Below are 20,430 nucleotides of genomic sequence, written 5' to 3' on the forward strand. Positions count from 1 at the left end.
CTTGTGGTGATAGTGGTGTGACACAAGTGAGATACAAGAAACATGACACCGAGCATGTTTTAATGCTCTCAAATCAGGTTTATTGGCTTATAGAAGAGAGACAACCGCCACCTTAGTGTTACCAACGTCATTGAAAGCAAACTTTGAGTATAATCAAATTTAGGTTTAGAAGTGCAGCAATTAGAAACAGAACTGTGAGGAACTAACTTTAAAAAAATATATATTTATTTATTAAATTTTAGAAAATTACAAAGAATAAATGTGATGATAAAAAAGTGAGAAAAATAATATTGACCCTCCCCCCTCCCCTTAACCCTTATCTAAAGAAAGGAAAAACAGAGAGAAAGATTGCCTGGATATCAGAGGATCCCCACATGCTCCATGGAGTTCAAAATAATTTAAATATTTATTTTTACTTTCCCCAATTACTTTATAATTTTATCTTCAAAGGACCTATGTGTGAGGAACTAACTATAATTATTACATGCTGTGGGCTATCCGATGGTTTGAATCACTTGGGACTGAATGGATCTTAGCTCAGATTCCACAGAGGAGGAAAGTGTGGGCAGAGGGAATAAACACCGTCCCAAAAGAATTTAAAGAAAGGATGGATGGAGGGAAGGTTTTAAAGAAAGGATGAGCTGGGGGATGAACAATACCCCAACAGGATTTACACCTGGCTGTTTAATATGATTCCCAAGTGCTGCAGCATTAATATTTTGAAGATGATCTGGGGAAAATGGACATGGATAACCCCATTTTATTTTCTAAAGTGATGGGTAGAAATTCACAGAACATGCTTTCGCTGGGAGGAAGATTGAAATGATGAAGGGTTTTAGCTTCCCCAGTGGCACAGATAACGGTAGACTGTGAGAACAGGAAATGTTAATGGGATTATTGATTACATTAACATAGTAAATATGGAGTTCAAGGATGTTTAGAGATCCTGGAAATAACATGTTTGACACACTTTGAAAGGACAGTGCTTGTCGAGGGAATTTACATGCACACGGACACGTTGGAGCTTCTATTTGCAGCGGGATTGATCCATGAATTGGTTCTCAGGATTGTACTTTGCCTTTTTGAAGCACATGGCTGCCTGGCGATCACATTCGCAGATAAACTTTTTACAAGTACTACTTCCACCTGGAATGAAAGACAGGGTGGATAATCAATATACGGCTCACGAATTGTGAAGGAATAGAAGAACGAAAACATATCCTTTGATATTTTAGCACCCATCTAATTTGCGTGTGATTTTTCCTAAACTTTACATCAATACTCTCTCAGCTGTTTATAATATTAATTGTAATTTATGTTTTTTATTTCCTTAATAGATTGTAGAAGATAAACCCAGAGCTTGAGACACAGTGGAGCAAGTTCTTAGAGTCAAACATTTACACCTTCTGATGTTTAATATATTTTCTGATGGAAAGTGTTAGCAGCAGGGCTATCAGGGGGCACCAACTCCTCAATAACCTATCTACTGATGCTCAGTTCAGAGTTTCCAGCAAAGTGCCAGTGATTTCCACAGTGAAGACTGGTGCAAAATATTTATTCAATTCTTCCGCCATTCCCTTGTCCCCTATTTCTACCTCTCCACTGTCGTTTTCCAGCAATCAGTTATCAACTCTCTCCTCTCTTTTATACTTAATGTACCTGAAGAAACTTTAAAGTACATGCAGATAAGATGATTTTATATAACTTCAATATAACATCTCAACTACTGTACTCAATATTTTGATTTATGAAGGCCGGTTTACAAAAAAAAATCTCCTTATGACTCTATCTAGTGTACCTGTGACACAACCTGTGCAATTCAAGTCATCACCCAAATAATAATGTCATCAAGTTCCTTGGTACAGATAACAGTGGACCCAGCACCACTCCCTGAGGCACACCACTGGTCACAGGACTCCCATCCAAAAAATAACCATTGAGACTCTTATGGATGTAGCAAAATGGAGGGTTATGTGCAGGAGCAAAGGATTAGATTGATCATATATATGTTTCTGTAGGCTGCCACAACATCATGGGCTGAAGGGCTCACACTGTGCTGTCACTATGTTCTACGTTTTATAATTGACCAAAATTGAATTTAGATGCATTAACCAGCTGTTACCAGAGTAGGTCAGAAGATAAGCGTCCAGAGAGAAGTGATTGACTTCTTGTTGCTCTAAGCCTTTTCACTATGTACAAGGCACAAACCAGGAATGGGATACCCTCCAGTGCCTGGATGAGTGCAGCACCCAAACACTGAAGAGAGCTGTCATCATTTGGGACAAAGGAACTAATTTCTGCATGGATGGCAAGCAAAACAAAGTTTTTTTTTTAACTATACCCCGGTTCAAGTGACAATAATAAGACAAATGAACTGATCTCTACCATTATCCACCATCAGCATTCTGTGCTGTTGTATAATTCAGCAGCCAGTGTATCTCAGCTAAATCTCCCAGACCAATAACCTTTACCATCTAGAGGGACAGAGATCAGCATCACATACAGGTCTCTGCAAGTCTCACACCATCCCGACATGGGACATTACCCAATCCTCCATCATCACTGAGCCTGAATGCTGGAGCTTCACCACAAGAGCATTGTGGGAGAACCGTCACCAGGGCGACTCTAGTGGTTCAAGATGGCAGCTCACCAGCACCTTCACAAAGGCAATGAGGGATGAACAAAAGATGCTGACTATGGAACAGAGGATAAAAGTAAGGCAATGAGGCACTCTCTGATCATACTGACCATCACATTCAATTTTCCCCTTTGAGCAGGTGTAGCAGTATGTAATCACTTTGGGTGAACTGAAACCAGTGCACTGGTGCTTTGTCTCCGCATCACCGTAACAGTTGTCATGGGTCTGGCAGCACCTGTAAAATCACAGATAATGTTTAGTAGAAAACTCAGCCTATATTCCAGACAATCAGAATCAGAATCAGCTTTAATATCACTGACATATGTCATTCAATTTCTTGTTTTGTTGCAGCAGTATGTGCAATCCACAAAATATAATACAAATTATATATTAAAAAGTGATACATTGAGTTAGAGTGATTTTTGGGTTGAGGACTTACACATTTAGCAATTGACTTTGGATGCAGTCTTCACATCTGAAAATACATTGTGGATTTAATTTGGAGTGCAGCTCTGAACAATGGGTTCCCGAAAGCTGTGATTCCCAGTCCAGGCAATGCTGATTAAAATTTATGTGGATGTCTGTGGTGTGGATGTGAATCAGGAGGTGTGAAGGTTGTATGCAGTTTCAATGAAAGCATTGTCCATACATTGTAAATATGGAGTTGTCCTTTGATGCTTGGCACATAAAATATGGAGCCCCACGTTGGGCTAGCACAGTGGTCTCCAACCACCGGACCACGGACTGGTACCGGGCCACAAAGCACATGCTACCGGGCCATGGGGAAATGATATGATTTGGCAATTTGAAATGATATGAGTCAGCTGCACCTTTCCTCATTCCCTGTCACACCCACTGTTGAGCTTGAACGTACGCGAGGACATCAGTCGCCTAATTGCAGTGATACCCTTGCACCAGGAATCACTGGTTGCCCACAGGCGGCCGGTGAGAAGTGCTGTTGCTACTGGCCTGGAGTGCGGCAGATGGGCGCCGCCTCTAAATCTGTTTAGCAGACCGAATGTTTGTGGGGAACCCGGTGCTAAAATATTTGCAGACGACTTAATTCGGGTTCAGAGTTTCGTAAGTAGCAGAGCAGTGACCTCACTGCGATCTATTGAAAGTCATCCCTCGAGTCAAACTTTTGTTGGCCGATAGATCCTACAAGAGGGGTAGGAGGCGCACCCTGTCGCACTCCTCGCTCGGTCGGTCGCTCTCTCTGGACTGCGACCGCCGTGGCCCCAGCACAGGGACCTCCGGCCCTGACCTTGTCCTCTCACCCGACCCACGACCAGCCACACCTGGCCAAGGCGTCTGGCAGCGGTTGGGCGGGAGGCTGGAGTTCGGGCCCGGAGGCTGTCTAATGAGGTAATGAATCCCTCAGAACTTCCTCGGTACCTTGAGTCCAAGCACCCTGCACATAAAGACAAACCCGCTGAGTTTTTTGAGCGGAAGAAGTGTGAGCAAGCGGGACAGAAGCAAGTGCTGAGAGCACGAAAACTAAATTGCGGAATAGACAATAGACTGGACATAAGGAGCCCCCTTTGAATATCGCTGTATTCTGGTCGAGATTAACATCCCCCCCGTCGGCCGGTCCACAGGAATATTGTCAATATTAATCCAGTCTGTGGTACAAAACATGTCGCTGACCCCTGGGCTAGCAGAGCTTTCGACCAAGAACATCTCCATATGATGCCTGCTGCACCTTGTTTTGTCGCATAAAGAAGCTGCTCGGTATCTGCCAGGGATTTTCTCCAGTGACTTCATTCACGCAAGAACACATGGCTCAAAAGAGAGCAAAAGTAGTGAGGTAGTGTTCATGGGTTCATTGTCCGTTCAGAAATGTGGTGGGGAGGGGAACAGCTGTTCTTGACACTTATAAATAGCTTCCATTGCCACACACTTTCCATGCAGTGTAACGAGTCAGGAGGTGGTCTGAACTGAGCCAGCCTGAGCAGGTTTGTATTAACATTGAACCTGGGGAGCTGGTTAGGAGCCTAACTATGGGATGTGGCTGCTGGGAACCGGGAAGTGTGGGGCTCAGACAGGAGCGTCGAGAAGATTTCCTTGAAGTCATGTGGGCACAACACACGGGAGAAGTGACCAGCGTTTACTTTTCCTGTACAGACAGGCAGGCGCTGCAAACCGAACATTACCCTCTGTACCGTCACTGGGTTACACTGAAGTCAACTGCGTCCCAGTACTGGCAAATATCATTACCCCCCACACCACCCCCACCCTCAGCAGGGCCACCTTCAGCCCCAGCTGCACCAGTCTGTGATCTGTCTATCGTGATCACTGCAGGACAGAAGGCATATCCTGATCACAGCTCACATCTCAGAAACCACCACTGGAGAGGCTCCAGCAATGTACCTTGTTCAGAACATGATGCAACAAATTCCCCAACAAAGACCACATCACAGACCCAGTGGAACAGATTTCTGTCCTGAAAGGGACACCAAGCAGGAAAGGAATACATTGTCATGTTCTTCAACAACTCAAATCAACATCTCTGAGGATCTAATCTGGTCCCAACATATCGATGCAGTTATAAAGAAGGCAAGGCAGTGACTATACTTCATTAGGAGTTTGAAGAGATTTGGTTGTCGCCTAAAACACTGGAAAACGTCTATAGATGTACTGTGGAGAGCATTCTGAAAGGCTGCATCATTGACTAGCATGAGGGAGGGGGTGTGGTGTGGTGGCTTCTGCATGGGATTGAAAGACGCTACAGAAAGTTGTAAAATCAGTCAGCTCCATCTGTCATATCCAAGAGATCGTCAAGCAGCTGTGCCTCAGAAAGGCGATGTCCAATATTAAGGACCCCCATCACCCAGGACATGCCCTCTTCTCATTGTTACCACCAGGAAGGAGCTGCAGAAGGCACACACTCAGTGACCGCGGAACAGCCATCCAATTCCTAAATGGACCCATGAACACTACTTCATTTTTTATATATTATCTCAGTTTTGCACTACTTTTAATAGAAACATATATATGATTGCTAAAAACATAAAAACATTGATAAACATATATATATATGTGTGTGCGTGCACCCTGAAGTCCTGGTGGAGTCATCAGGGCGCCGTCATGACAAGCTTTTTGCACCAATCTTTTTGGTGATTGCTCATCGTATGGCGTGTCTTGGGCATCTGAAATCTGGCAGAGCCCGTCCCTCTCCAGGTTTTTTTTACAAGGTCGAGTTGCTAGCTTGACACTCAACCTGGACACGGATGGAGAGTGTGCAAGGGAGCTGGTCGGATTCGAACTTGCGACTTCTCACCCCAAAGTCCAGCACTGATGCCACTACGCCACCAGTTATTTGTTTTTTTCTTTCTATATGATCAAGTATGGCATTGAATTGCTGCTGCTGTTAACAAATTTCACGACATACACTGGTGGTAATAAACCTGATTCTGATTCTGGAATCACTGTGATCTGTTTTGGGGTAGGGATGAATTGTACAAAAGGGACGGGTTGCACCTTAGTAGGTGGGGGACCAGCATTCTGGCAGACAGGTTTGCCACTGCAACACGGATGTGTTTAAAATAAGTAGTGGTGGGGGGAGGGGATGAACTGGAAATATAAGGATGGAGTTAAAGGGAAAGTGAAAATAAGAAAAGTTAAAAAGGACAACAGAATCAATGGAGTTGAAAGCTCAAGAAGAGATCATACAGTATGGCCAAGTGAAATAGGAATTGATATGAAAGGAGAGGGGAGTACCGAATTAAAAGTATTTTATATGAATGCACGAAGTGTAAGGAATAAAGTAGATGAGCTTGAGGCTGAGTTGGAAATTGGCAAGTACGATGTTGTGGGAATAACAGAGACATGGCTTCAAGCGGATAGGGCCTGGGAAATGAATATTCAAGGATATACATCTTATTGAAAGGACAGACTGAGTGGCAGAGGGGGTGGGGTGGCTCTGTTGGTGAGGAATGATATTCAGTTCCTTGCGAGGGGGGGACATAGAATCTGGGGATGTAGAGTCAGTATTGATAGAAGTGAGAAATTCTAAGGGTAGGAGGACCCTAATGGGAGTTATCTACAGGCCCCCAAACAGCAGTCTGGATGTAGGGTGTAAGTTGAATGAAGAGTTAAATTTGGCATGTTGCAAAGGTAATGATACAGTTGTCATGGGGGATTTCAACATGCAGGTAGACTGGGAGAATCAGAATGGTACTGGACCCCAAGAAAGGGAGTTTGTGGAGTGCCTCCGAGATGGATTCTTAGAACAGCTGGTACTGGAGCCTACCAGGGAGAAGGCAATTCTAGATTTAGTGTTGTGCAATGAACCGGATTTGATCAGGGACCTCGAGGTAAAGGAACCATTAGGAGGTAGTGACCATAATATGATATGTTTTAACCTACAATTTGAGAAGGAGAAGGGAAAATCAGATGTGTCAGTATTACAGTTGAACTAAGGGAACTATGGAGCTATGAGGGAGGAGCTGGCCAAAGTTCAATGGAACAATACCCTAGCAGGGAAGACAGTGGCACAAAAATGGTTGGTATTTCTGGGAATAATGCAGAAGGTGCAGGATTGGTTCATTCCAAAGAGGAAGAAAGATCCTAAGGGGAGTAAGGGGCAGCCATGGCTGACGAGGGAAGTAAAGGGCAGTGTAAAACTGAAAGTGCAGAAGTATAACATAGCAAAGATGAGCGGGAAACTGGAGGACTGAGAAGCATTTAAAGAGCAACAGAAGATAACAAAAAAGGCAATACATCAAGAAAAAATGAGGTACGAAGGTAAACTAGCCATGAATATAAAGGAGGATAGTAAAAGCTTCTTTAGGTATGTGAATAGCAAAAAAATAGTTAAGACCAAAATTGGGCCATTGAAGACAGAAATGGGTGAATTTATTTTTCTTAAAAAAATATTTATTTATTTATTTATTTACATTTTTAAATTTTTTTAATGCATTTCCTACAACACCACAGATAAGAAAAAAACCCCAAACCAAAATAAAAAAATTAATACAGTGTGAAAATAAACATACAATAATAATATAATACAAAAAAGATAATTGAGAAAGCACCCAAATTGAAGTCTCAAGGGATATGGTGAGAGGGCAGGTATATGGGGTTGACTGGGATCTGTGATCATGTAAAGTTAGAATCCTCCCCAAGCCCCACAGCAAAAAAAAACTCTAGACCAACCACAGCACAATATAGAGAATATAAATCAGGACAATCAAACCCCCAAAACTGTAAATAGGCTTGAAACCAGAAGATAATAATGCCTACTACCAAAAAAAAGAGCTGAAAGTAAGGGACTGAAAAAATCCTTAATTAAGAGAAAGGTTATGAAAGTACTCATTAAAAGGTCCCCAGATCTTATGAAACTTTATATCCGAATTAAGAATTGAATAATGAATTTTTTCAAGGTCTAAACAGGACATAATATCATTAAGCCATTGAGCATGTGTGGAAGGGGCAACATCTCTCCATCTATTTTTTTTTATTACAAAAAAATATGGAACGCTTCACGAATTTGCGTGTCATCCTTGCGCAGGGGCCATGCTAATCTTCTCTGTATCGTTCCAATTTTAGTATATGTGCTGCCGAAGCAATCTAAGGAGGATTAAACGTCTAGCCAGGAGAGAAGCGAAAGATAATTTTCGACACTTAGTCGAACTCAAACGTATATCTGTCTCACCCAAAAAACCAAACAGAGCAGTTAAAGGGTTAGGTTCTAAGTGGTGATTCAGAATACAGGATAAAGTTATAAAAACATCGTTCCAAAATTTCTCTAAACCAGGACAGGATGAATACATATGAATAAGAGAAGCCTCACCCCTCTTGCATTTATCACAAAGAGGACAAATATTAGGGTAAAATCGAGATAATTTAGATTTAGACATATGGGCTCTATGAACAATCTTAAACTGTAAAAGGCAATGGCGAGCACAAAGAGAGGTTGAATTAACCGATTTGAGAATCAAGTCCCAAATCTCATCAGATAAAGAGATATTTAAATCATGCTCCCAAGCCATTCTAATTTTATCTACAGGGGCACGCCGTAAGAATGCTAATTTATCACGAATAAATGATATTAAACCTTTACCCAGTGGATTAATAGAAATAAATAAATCCATAACATTTTTCTCGGGCATTTCAGGGAAGTTAGGAATTAAAGGATTAATAAAGTGTCTAATTTAGAGATATCTAAAAAAATGGGCATTAGGCAGATTGAACTTAGCAGAGAGCTGTTGAAAAGATGCGAAGCGATTATCAATAAAAAGATCTTCAAAATGTCTAATACCCTTCCTATACCAATCATAGAATGTTGAATCATACATAGTAGGTAAAAAGAGGTGATTATGTAAGATAGGACTAGAAAGGGAAAAACCATAAAAACCATAAAATTTCCTAAACTGAGCCCATATTTGCAAAGTGTGTCTAACAAGAGGATTAACAATTAGTCTAGACAAACTAGTAGGGAGTACAGAGCCAAGAAGTGCAGAAATAGATAAATCTTTAGTGGAACTCAACTGCATTGCCACCCAATTAGGGCACTCAGGTTGGCTATGAAAAAAAGACCAAAAAGTAGTACAACGTATGTTAGCTGCCCAATAATATAAACGAAAGTTAGGTAAGGCCATGCCACCCTCCTTTTTTAGATTTTTGAAGATAAACTTTATTAATTCTAGAACGCTTATTCTTCCACAGATATGACAAAATAATAGAGTCTAAGAAATCAAAAAAGATTTTAGGAATAAAAATTGGGATTGATTGAAATAAATATAAAAATTTAGGGAGAACATACTTTTTAACAACATTAATCGATCTACCAAGGACATATATAGAGGTGACCATTGTGACAAACTCTGTTTTGTAGTATATAAAAGATTGGCAAAATTTTCACGAAAAAGATCTTTAAACTTCCTTGTAACTGTAATCCCAAGATAAGTAAATTGATTAAGAACTACTTTAAAAGGGAGGTCAGGAAATGCTAATTCTTGTGCTTCTTTATTAATTGGGAAAAGTTCACTCTTATGTAAATTAAGTTTATAGCCAGAAAACTGGCTAAACTGATCAAGAAGTGAAAACATTGGAGGTAAGGATGTGGACGGATTTGAAAGAAAAGGTAATAAGTCATCAGCATAAAGAGAAACTTTATGCTCAACAACCCCCCTCCAGATCCTGGTCAGTTCAGGTCAGCTTTGGAATACTATTGCCAGAGGTTCTATAGCCAAATCAAAGAGAAAGGGACTTAAAGGGCATCCTTGACGGGTGCCACGTTTGAGGTTAAATAACTGGGATTGTTGAAAATTAGTCAAAACAAAGGCAGTGGGACACAGATACAGCAATTTGATCCAAGAGATAAAACTTTGACCAAAGTCAAATTTTTCTAAAACTGCAAAGAGGTAGTTCCATTCTATACGATCAAATGCTTTCTCCGCATCGAGGCAAATAACGCATTCAGGAATCCCAGTTGAAGGTGAATATAAAATGTTAAATAAACGCCGAATATTAAAAAAAGGAAGACGGTTTTTAATAAAACCAGTTTGATCATCAGAAATAATAGAGGGAATAACTGTTTCTAATCTATGAGCCAAAACTTTGGCCAAGATTTTACCATCAACATTAAGCAAAGATATCGGCCTGTACGAGGAACATCCTGTTGGGTCTTTACCCTTTTTTAATAAAAGAATAATAGATGCCTCATTAAAAGAGGGTGGCAATTTACCATAATTAAATGAGTCAGATAGTACTGAGAGTAACTGAGGAGAAAGAAGTGAAGAAAATGATTTATAAAATTCTGTGGGGAACCCATCAGGTCCAGGAGATTTTCCTGAAGACAATGTAGAAATTGCAAAAGATATTTCTTCTGATGATACAGGCTCATTAAGTTTGGCTTTAAAATCACATGAAAGCAAAGGAATATTCAGATTATTTAAGAAAAGATCAACTGAAATATTCTCATTCAGAGATTCAGAGGAATAAAGCTGAGAGTAAAAATTTTAAAATACGTCATTGATTTCTAAGTGATCCGATGTAAAATCCCCATTTTCCTTCCGGATCTTTGTAATATGTTGTTTGTGAATTTATTATGGGGAACAAGGAAATGGCAGATGACTTGAACAGATACTTTGGATCTGTCTTCAGTAGGGAAGACACAAACAATCTCCCAGATGTAATGGTGGCCAAAGGAACTAGGGTAAAGGATGAACTGAAGGAAATTTATATTAGGCAAGAAACAGTGTTGGATAGACTGTTGAGTCTGAAGGCTGATAAGTCCCCGGGACCTGATAGTCTGCATCTCAGGGTACTTAAAGAGGTGGCTCTAGAAATTGTGGCTGCATTGGTAATCATTTTCCAATGTTCTATAGTTCCTGCTGATTGGAGGGTGGCTAATGTTGTCCCACTTTTCAAGAAAGGAGGGAGAGAGAAAACAGGGAATTATAGACCAGTTAGCCTGACGTCAGTGGTGGGAAAGATGCTGGAGTCAATTATAAAACAGGAAATTACGACACATTTGGATAGCAGTAGAAGGATCAGTCCGAGTCAGCATGGATTTATGAAGGGAAAATCATGCTTGATTAATCTTCTGGAGTTTTTTGAGGATGTAACTATGAAAATGGAGAAGGGAGAGCCAGTGGATGTAGTGTACCTGGACTTCTAGAAAGCTTTTGATAAAGTCCCACATAGGAGATTAGTGGGCAAAATTAGGGCACATGGTATTGGGGGCAGAGTACTGACATGGATTGCAAATTGGCTGGCTGACAGGAAACAAAGAGTAACGATTAACGGGTCCCTTTCTGAATGGCAGGCCGTGACCAATGGGGTACCGCAAGGTTTGGTGCTGGTTTACAATATACATTAATGATTTAGATGAAGGGATTAAAAATAACATTAGTAAATTTTACAATATACATTAATGATTTAGATGAAGGGATTAAAAGTAACATTAGTAAATTTGCTGATGACACAAAGCTGGGTGGCAGTGTGAAATGTCAGGAGGATGTTATGAGAATGCAGGGTGACCTGGACAGGTTGGGTGAGTGGGCAAATGTATGGCAGATGCAGTTTAATGTGGATAAATGTGAGGTTATCCACTTTGGTGGCAAGAACAGGAAGGCAGATTACTATCTAAATGGAGTCAAGTTAGGAAAAGGGGAAGTACAACGAGATCTAGGTGTTCTTGTACATCAGTCAATGAAAGCAAGCATGCAGGTACAGCAGGCAGTGAAGAAAGCTAATGGCATGCTGGCTTTTATAACAAGAGGAATTGAGTATAGGAGTAAAGAGGTCCTTCTGCAGCTGTACAGGGCCCTGGTGAGACCCCACCTGGAGTATTGTGTGCAGTTTTGGTCTCCAAATTCGTGAAAGGACATTCTTGCTATTGAGGGAGTGCAGCAAAGGCTCACAAGGTTAATTCCTGGAGTGGCGGGACTGTCATATGTTGAAAGATTGGAGCAACTGGGCTTGTATACACTGGAATTTAGAAGGATGAGAGGGGATCTGATTGAAACATATAAGATTATTAAGGGATTGGACACACTGGAGGCAGGAAGCATATTCCCGCTGATGGGTGAGTCCAGAACTAGAGGCCACAGTTTAAGAATAAGGGGTAGGCCATTTAGAACAGAGATGCGGAAAAACTTTTTCACCCAGAGAGTGGTGGATATGTGGAATGCTCTGCCCCAGAAGGCAGTGGAGGCCAAGTCTCTGGATGCATTCAAGAGAGAGTTAGATAGAGCTCTTATAGATAGAGGGATCAAGGGATATGGGGAGAGGGCAGGAACGGGGTACTGATTGTGTATGATCAGCCATGATCACAGTGAATGGCGGTGCTGGCTAGAAGGGCCGAATGGCCTACTCCTGCACCTACTGTCTATTGTCTATTGTCTATTATCGGTGTTCTGACAGCTACAACAAAATGCAAACTGTGAAATACGTCCCTAGCAATTGCCCTCTCCGATTATTTCCAGGACACACGGCCAGTATTCGTGTGGTCACGGCAGGCACCGTAATCTGGCTGCAAACCCCACGACCAATATCAGAAACATATTTCACATTGGCAGATTTAATGGGATATTTTAAAGCTTCACTGAAGATTTAGTCCTATTGCCTCTGACAATGATTGAGAACAGTTCTCTGTCCCTGGACTCCAGTGGATGGTAACTGGCTCTGTAGAGACCATCTGTCTACCTACCGGTCAAGCTCATCCACTGGTGTCCCAGATCCGCCAACTCCACAGTAGCAGCCGTAGTCACCGAATCTCAGTAGTGGGATGACGCCTGGCATGATGCATGAAATCATGTCACTGAATTGAACGAGGTCCCTCGACTCAATGAAAGCACTCTCAGCACCAGCTACATCAGGGGGGAGAGGAACAGACAAGCACAAATAGGTTAGAACATGAAGCAACCAACATGAAACGGGAACAGACAGGAGATTCTGTCGGCCTGATAGAGATACCCGCATGGTGTGTTGCCTCCCAGGTGCCAGGGTACGGGATGCCTTGGATCGGGTCCAGAATATTCTGAAGGGAGAGGGCAAGCAGCCAGCTGTCTTGGTACATGTTGGTACCAATGACATAGATAGGAAAAGGGACGAGGTCCTGAAGAGAGATTTCCGGGAGTTAGGAAGGAAGCTGAGAAGCAGGACCTCCAGGGTAGTAATCTCAGGTTTGCTACCTGTGCCACATGCTAGCGAGGGCAAGAATAGTAGGATCAGGCAGATGAATACATGGCTGAGAGACTTGGATCACTGGGATCTCTTCTGGGGGAAGTATGACCTGTTCAAAAAGGATGGGTTACACCTGAACCCAAAAGAGACCAATATCCTGGTGGGAATGTTTAACAGAGCTGTTAGGGAGGGTTTAAATTAATTTGGCTGTGGGATGGGAACTGGAATGATAGAGTGGGGGAGGGGGAAAACAGAAATAAATCTAAGATAGTGAGTAGTAAAGATGTCAGGAAGGACAGGAAGATGATGGGGCAAATTTGCAGCTATTGGGATGAGTTGCAGTGCAATCAAAGAAAAAATAACAAATACTGGACTTAAGTTGTTATACTTAAATGCACACAGCATAAAGAATAAGGTGGATGATCTTGTTGTACAGCTACAGGTTGGCAGGCATGATATTGTGGCCATCACTGAGACGTGGCTAAAGGATGCATGTCTCTGGGAGCTGAACGTCCAAGGATACACGGTGTATCGGAAGGATAGGCAGGTAGGCAGAGGGGGTGGCGTGGGTTTATTGGTAAGAAATGATATTAAATCATTAGAAAGAGGTGACATAGGATCAGAAGGTGCAGAATCTTTAAGGGTTGAACTAAGAAATCGCAGGGGTAAAAGGACACTGATGGCAGTTATATACAGGCCTCCAAACAGCTGCAGTGATGTGGACTACAAATTACAACAGGAAATAGAAAAGGCTTGCCGGAAGGGCAGTGTTATAATAATTGTAGGGGATTTTAACGTGTGAGTGGATTGGGAAAATCAGGTCAGTACTGGATCTCAAGAGAGAGTATTTGTAGAATGTCTACGAGATGGCTTTTTAGAACAGCTTGTTGTTGAGCCCACTAGGGGATCGGCTGTACTGGACTGGGTATTGTGTAACAAACCAGGGGTGATTAGAGAGATAGAGTTGAAGGAACCCTTAGGAGACAGCAATCACAACATGATTGAGTTCACTGTGAAAGTTGAGAAAGAGAAGCCGAAATCCGATGTGTCAGTATTTCAGTGGAGTAAAGGAAATTACAGTGGCATGGGAGAGGAACTGGCCAAGGTTGACTGGAAAGAGACACTAGCAGGAAGGACGGCAGAGCAGCAGTGGCTGGAGTTTATGCGAGAAGTGAGGAAGGTGCAAGACAGATATATTCCAAAAAAGAAGAAATTTTCCAATGGAAAAAAGGATGCAACCGTGGCTGACACGAGAAGTCAAACCCAAAGTAAAGGCAAAGGAGAGGGCATATAAGGAAGCAAAAATTAGTGGGAAGACAGAGGATTGGGAAGTTTTTAAAAGCTTACAAAAGGAAACTAAGATCATTAAGAGGGAAAAAGATGAACTATGAAAGGAAGCTAGCAAATAATATCAAAGAGGATACTAAAAGCTTTTTCAAGAATATAAAGAGTAAAAGACAGGTGTTACGTACCCCGTAACTGGGTCACTTACCAGCAAAGATAGAGAGGTCCGTTGAAGTCTGATGGTACTATTTTTAACAGTATTTATTGATAAAAATACACAAAATAATATCAATGCAAACATACAGATAATATATATCATCAATACTAAATCTAAAGCGCGGGTCCAATAATAATCAATAAGAAATAGCTCGATCCTTATCTAGGGGATAATGTATTGTCCGATGGAAATATAAAAGTCACTTTAGTTTCTTCAAGCTGCAGCGTTTTGGTTTGAGAGAAAGACGGATTAAAACTTGCCCAGTCCTTTTATGATGTCAATCTTTCGAGAGTCGTTGGGAGTTGATTTCCCTGTTGTTAGCTAAAAACCATTCCTCCGTGGTCAAGGCACACCGATTCCGGGGTAAATGGAAACAGACGCACGTGGCCTTCCCACTGGCCTTTGCTATTACGGGATCGCTAGCGTTTCTTCTGGTACGTCTGAGGGGCTGTTCCCACAGACCCTCTTTTATCCTGACTCACAGTCTCAGATGTCAATCAGGTAGGGATGATGCAATCCCTCCACCAACCAGCCCACTTTGCCTGAGGGCTTCCACTAAGCACAGTATTTTAATACACAATTCCATCTCCAAGAGACAATGGCCGTTTCCCATAGCTTTATATCGCTGGAGGAGTCAAGACATTCCAAACATCTCTCCCTCATTTCCTGGGTCTCCTGAACTGACTCAATAGTGATCTTGTGATTCTCACAAAGGAGGGGGCTACCTCGCACCCTTCGGCCCCTCAGAGCTGTGGTACATTCATAACACAGGGGAGAGTAGAAAGAGGACTGATAGAAAATGATGCTGGAGAAATTGTAATGGGAGATAAGGAGGTGGCGGAGGAACTGAATGAGTATTTTGCATCAGTCTTCACTGAGGAAGACATCAGGAGTATACCAAACACTCAAGGGTGTCAGGGAAGAGAAGTGTGTGCAGTCACAATTACGACAGAGAAAGTACTCAGGAAGCTGAATAGTTTGAGGGTAGATAAATCTCCCGGACCAGATGGAATGCACCCTTGTGTTCTGAAGGAAGTAGCAGTGGAGATTGCGGAGACATTAGCAATGATCTTTCAAAAGTCAATAGATTTTGGCCTGGTTTCGGAGGACTGGAAGATTGCAAATGTCACTCAGCTATTTAAGAAGGGGACAAGGAAGCAAAAAGTAAACTATAGACCTGTTAGCTTGACATCGGTGGTTGGGAAGTTGTTGGAGTCGATTGTCAAGGATGAGGTTACAGAGTACCTGGAGGCATATGACAAGATAGGCAGAACTCAGCATGGTTTCCTTAAAGGAAAATCTTGCCTGACAAACCTAGTGCAATTTTTTGAGGAAATTGCAAGTAGGCTAGACAAGGGAGATGGGGTGGATTTTGTGTATTTGGATTTTCAGAAGGCCTTTGACAAGGTGCCGCACATGAGGCTGCTAGACAAGATAAGAGCCCATTGAATTACGGGAAATTTACATATGTGGATAGAGCGTTGACTGATTGGCAAGAAACAGAGAGTGGGAATAAAGGGATCCCATTCTGGTTGGCTGCCGGTTACCAGTGGTGTTCCACAGGGGTCCATGTTGGGGCCGCATCTTTTTACGTTGTATATCAATGATTTGGATTATGGAATAGATGGCTTTGTAGCTAAGTTTGCTGATGATACAAAGATAGGTGGAGGGGCTGGTAGTGCTGAGGAAACAGAGAGTCTGCAGAGAGACTTGGATAGATTGGGGGAATGGTCAAAGAAGTGGAAATGAATTACAATGTCGGAAAGTGTACGGTCATGCACTTTGGTAGAAGAAATAAACGGGCAGACTATAACTTAAATGGGGAGAAAATTCAAGGTTCTGAGATGCAACAGGACTTGGGAGTCCTCGTGCAGGATACCCTTAAGGTTAACCTCCAGGTTGAGTTGGTTGTGAAGAAGGCGAATGCAATGTTGGCATTCATTTCTAGAGGAATAGAGTATAGGAACAGGGATGTGATGCTGAGGCTCTATAAGGCACTGGTAAGACCTCACTTGGAGTACTGTGTGCAGTTTTGGGCTTCTTATTTAAGAAAAGCTGTGCTGACATTGGAGAGGATTCACTAGAATGATTTCGGGAATGAGAGGGTTAACATATGAGGAACGTTTGACCGCTCTTGGACTGTACTCCTTGGAGTTTAGAATAATGAGGGGAGACCTCATAGAAACATTTTGAATGTTGAAAGGCATGGACAGAGTGGATGTGGTAAAGTTGTTTCCCATGGTGGGTGAATCTAGTATGAGAGGACATGACTTAAGGATTGAAGGGTGACCATTCAGAACAGAGATGCGAAGAAATTTTTTAAACCAGAGGGTGGTGAATCTGTGGAATTTGTTGCCACGGGCAGCAGTGGAGGCCAAGTTATTGGGTGTATTTAAGGCAGAGATTGATAGGTATCTGAGTAGTCAGGGCATCAAAGGTTATGGTGCGAAGGCGGGGGAATGGGACTAAAGGGGAGATTGGATCAGCTCATGATGAAATGGCAGAGCAGACTCGATGGGTCGAATGGCTGACTTCTGCTCCTTTGTCTTATGGTCTTCTGAAAGCAAGGCTCAATTGAGGAGAGACTCCTTACCTGAGAGCAGAAGGAGGACAAACAGCCCCAGCATTGTCGTTTGCTCTTCCCCGTCCTGGAAATCACACTTGTCCCAAAGCTCACTCCGTCCCTTTTATAATTAGTCTCGGTAAAGAGTGAGATTCAGTTCCTGTTGCACGTCATGATCACTGATAACATAGATAAGATAAAGACAAACAGTTCTGTTGATATAGCTGGTCTCCATTTGACTGGACTGGAGAGACGGAGCCAATCCTGACAGTTTCTGGGACTTCCCTCTGAACAGCACAGGAGAGGACAAACGTCATCTTGACCCTGACACCGTCCACGGTCAAATAGCCACAGCACAGGGTGGGCTAGGAAGCCCAAGGGAGGGAGTGGATGTACTGCAGCCCTCAGACAGAGGAGAACACTGCAGGAGAGCTTCACAGTTACTGTAAATATGGCAAAGTAAACTTCATCAAAGATCTTTTATTAAGGGCCAACAACACTGATTTTATGTTCCAGTGTTTGAAATTGTCTACTAGATCACTGGCAGCAGTAACCATTGTTGTAAAGCCAATGCAGTTTATTACACAAAATTTCATTTGGGCTCAACACACACGAAAATCTTTCATTGAGTTTACTTAAACCACTCTTCACCAATTTGCAATCTCACCCATAGCCCCACACCAGTCAGTAAAACCCCAAAGTGTATCACTTTAGCACAACCGGAAGAAATGTAAGGGGCTATCGTGTTTATAGCACCTTATCATTCAAGGGAGAATGAAGTGGGCTTGGTGAAGCTGCATTGGTTAAGTTACTGACAAGAAGATCTGCAGATGCTGGAAGTCCAAGCAACACACACAAAAAGTTGTTGTTTAATTTCACTGAAAAAAATTAAACAGTTTCTAGGTTCTTCTGTCGCCTGGCAAACCAATCACCATGGTTTTTGATTTTTGCTCCATTCTGTTTCTTTTAATTTGTGGTTATCTATACGAACCCACTAAAAACAAATGGACCTGAGTTTCAAAAGATCTTGGGTACTTTATGATAACTAGCCGACTGTTTTATGATCTGTCTCATAAAATGCAAATCTCTAGGTCCGCTTAAGTACAGGGGAATTAAAGTCTTATTTTGCATTTTGATTTACAACACATAGGAAAACACTCATGCAGGTCACGAGGTAACACGAGGGGAACTTATTTACTCAGAGAACGGTAGCTGTGTGGAACGAGCTTCCAGTAGAAGTGGTAGAGACAGGTTCGATTTTGTCATTAAAAATATTGGATAGATATATTGTCAGGAAAGGAATGGAAGGTTATGGGCTGAGTGCAGGTAGGTGGGACTAGGTGAGAATGAACGTTTGGCACGGACTAGAAGGGCCAAGATGGCCTGTTTCCGTGCTGTAATTGTTATATGGTTACAAACCTGAAATACAGCTCTTCATCACAATGAGACTAAATGTGAACGGGGAGTCCCAATTCCAGCACCCCTTGGATGTCAGGGGTCATGCAGGGGTGAATGAGAGGGACCTCGTGATGATGTAATGGTTAAGTTACTGGATTTGTAACTTTGAAGCTGAGATTAAATGTCTAAGATTATATCTCACCATAGTAGCAGTTTATAAATAAGTTTGTGATCTAGACTTTTAGGGAAGGCAAAACAGCTTGTCATTAGTAATCATAATCATGCAAAATCCTGCAGATGCTGGAAACCCAAAGAAAGCAGCATCCATTATCAAGGGCCACCACCTTCCCGGCCATGCTCTCTTCTCGTTACTACCATCAGGCAGGAAGGACAGGAGCCTCAGGTCCCACACCACCAGGTTCAGGAACAGTTATTGCTCTTTAATCATCAGGTTCCTGAACAAGTGTGGATAACACACAGACAATGCTGGAGGAACTTGGTGGGTCAGGTCTGGCAGCATCAAAGGAAATGAGTAAACAGTCCTGGTTCAGGCCGAGACCCTTCTTCAGGACTGGAAAGGAAAGGGAAAGATGCCAGAATAAAGAGGTTGGGGAAGGGAAGAAAGGTGACAGGTGAAGCCAGGCAGGTGGGAAAGATAACGGGCTGGAGAGGAAGGAATCTGATAGGAGAGGAGAGTGGACCATGGGAGAAAGGGAAGGAAGAGGAGACCCGAGGGGAGGTGATAGGCAGCTGAGAAGAAGTCAGAGGCCAGAGTGGGGAAGAGTGGAGGGGCAGGGAATACTTTTTTTACTGGAAGGAGAAATTGATATTCATGTGATTGGATTGGAGGCTACCCATACAGAATTTAAGATACTGTTCCTCCGCCCAGAGAATAGCCTTACCATGGCATAAGAGGAGGCCATGGACCGGCATGTCGGAATGGGAATGGGAATTGGAATTAAAATGCTTGGCCGCTGGGAAGTTCTGCTTTTGGCAGGTGGAGTGGAGGTGCTTGATGAAGCTGTCCCCCAATATATACCGGGTCTCACCAATGTAGAGGAGGCCGCATTGGGAGCACCAGACACAATAGCAGACTCCAGTGGGTTCACAGGTGAAGTGTTGCCTCACTTGGAAGGACTGTTTGGGGCCCTGAATGGAGGTGAGTGGGCAGATGTAGCACTTTGGCTGTTTACAGGGTTAAGTGCTGAGAGGGAGATTAGTGGGAGGGACGAATGGACAGGAGAATCATGGAGGATCCCTTTGGAGATGGATGAAGTTGCAGAGAACGATGTGTTGGATGAGGAGGTTCATGAGGTGATAGGTAAGGACAAGAGGAACTCTATCAGTGTTAAGACGGTGGGAAGATGTCCTGGAAAGGAAGGCCACATACTGGGAATAGATGCAACAGAGTCAAAGAAACTGAGAAAAAGGAATAGGGTGGAAAGCAGTATAGTCAAGGTAATTGTGAGAATCGTTAAGTTTATAAGAGATATTGCTTGACATTTCATCCAGACATGGAGACAGAGAGAGCACGAAAGGGGAGGGAGGTGATGGAAGTGAATTTAAGGGCAGGGTGGAAGATGGAGGCAAAGCTGATGAACCTATATTTCCATGGTCTCCATTGAGCATACCATGCTCAAACCCGTAAGGAAGCTCAAATCTCAGTATATGCGGGTCAAAGGCGACCTGGGACTC

At 42.6% G+C, this 20,430-nt stretch overlaps 1 protein-coding gene and 1 non-coding gene across 2 annotated transcripts; both read right to left on the reverse strand.

The window, feature by feature from the left end:
• Positions 1–311: 311 nt before the first annotated feature.
• On the reverse strand, positions 312–17,472 carry LOC132403559 (basic phospholipase A2-like). Its single transcript, XM_059986948.1, has 4 exons — positions 17,368–17,472; positions 12,798–12,957; positions 2,749–2,873; positions 312–1,146 (listed from the first exon to the last, which is right to left on the reverse strand). The coding sequence occupies exons 1-4, from the start codon at positions 17,399–17,401 to the stop codon at positions 1,028–1,030; spliced, it is 438 nt and encodes a 145-aa protein (XP_059842931.1). The 5' UTR covers positions 17,402–17,472; the 3' UTR covers positions 312–1,027.
• Positions 8,106–8,208, reverse strand: LOC132404327 (U6 spliceosomal RNA). Its single transcript, XR_009515497.1, has one exon. It is a non-coding gene; the product is annotated as a U6 spliceosomal RNA (small nuclear RNA).
• Positions 17,473–20,430: the final 2,958 nt, after the last annotated feature.

This window comes from Hypanus sabinus, chromosome 13 (genome assembly GCF_030144855.1).
Source record: "Hypanus sabinus isolate sHypSab1 chromosome 13, sHypSab1.hap1, whole genome shotgun sequence".
NCBI classification, from domain to species: Eukaryota; Metazoa; Chordata; class Chondrichthyes; order Myliobatiformes; family Dasyatidae; genus Hypanus; species Hypanus sabinus.

Coding starts and splice junctions, on each gene's coding strand:
- LOC132403559 (XM_059986948.1), bottom strand. CDS start 17,401: ATGCTGGGGCTGTTTGTCCTCCTTCTGCTCTCAG. Junction 12,958..17,367: donor TGTCCTCCTTCTGCTCTCAG/GTAAGGAGTCTC, acceptor CCCCTGATGTAG/CTGGTGCTGAGAGTGCTTTC. Junction 2,874..12,797: donor CCAGTGGATGAGCTTGACCG/GTAGGTAGACAG, acceptor GTGATTTTACAG/GTGCTGCCAGACCCATGACA.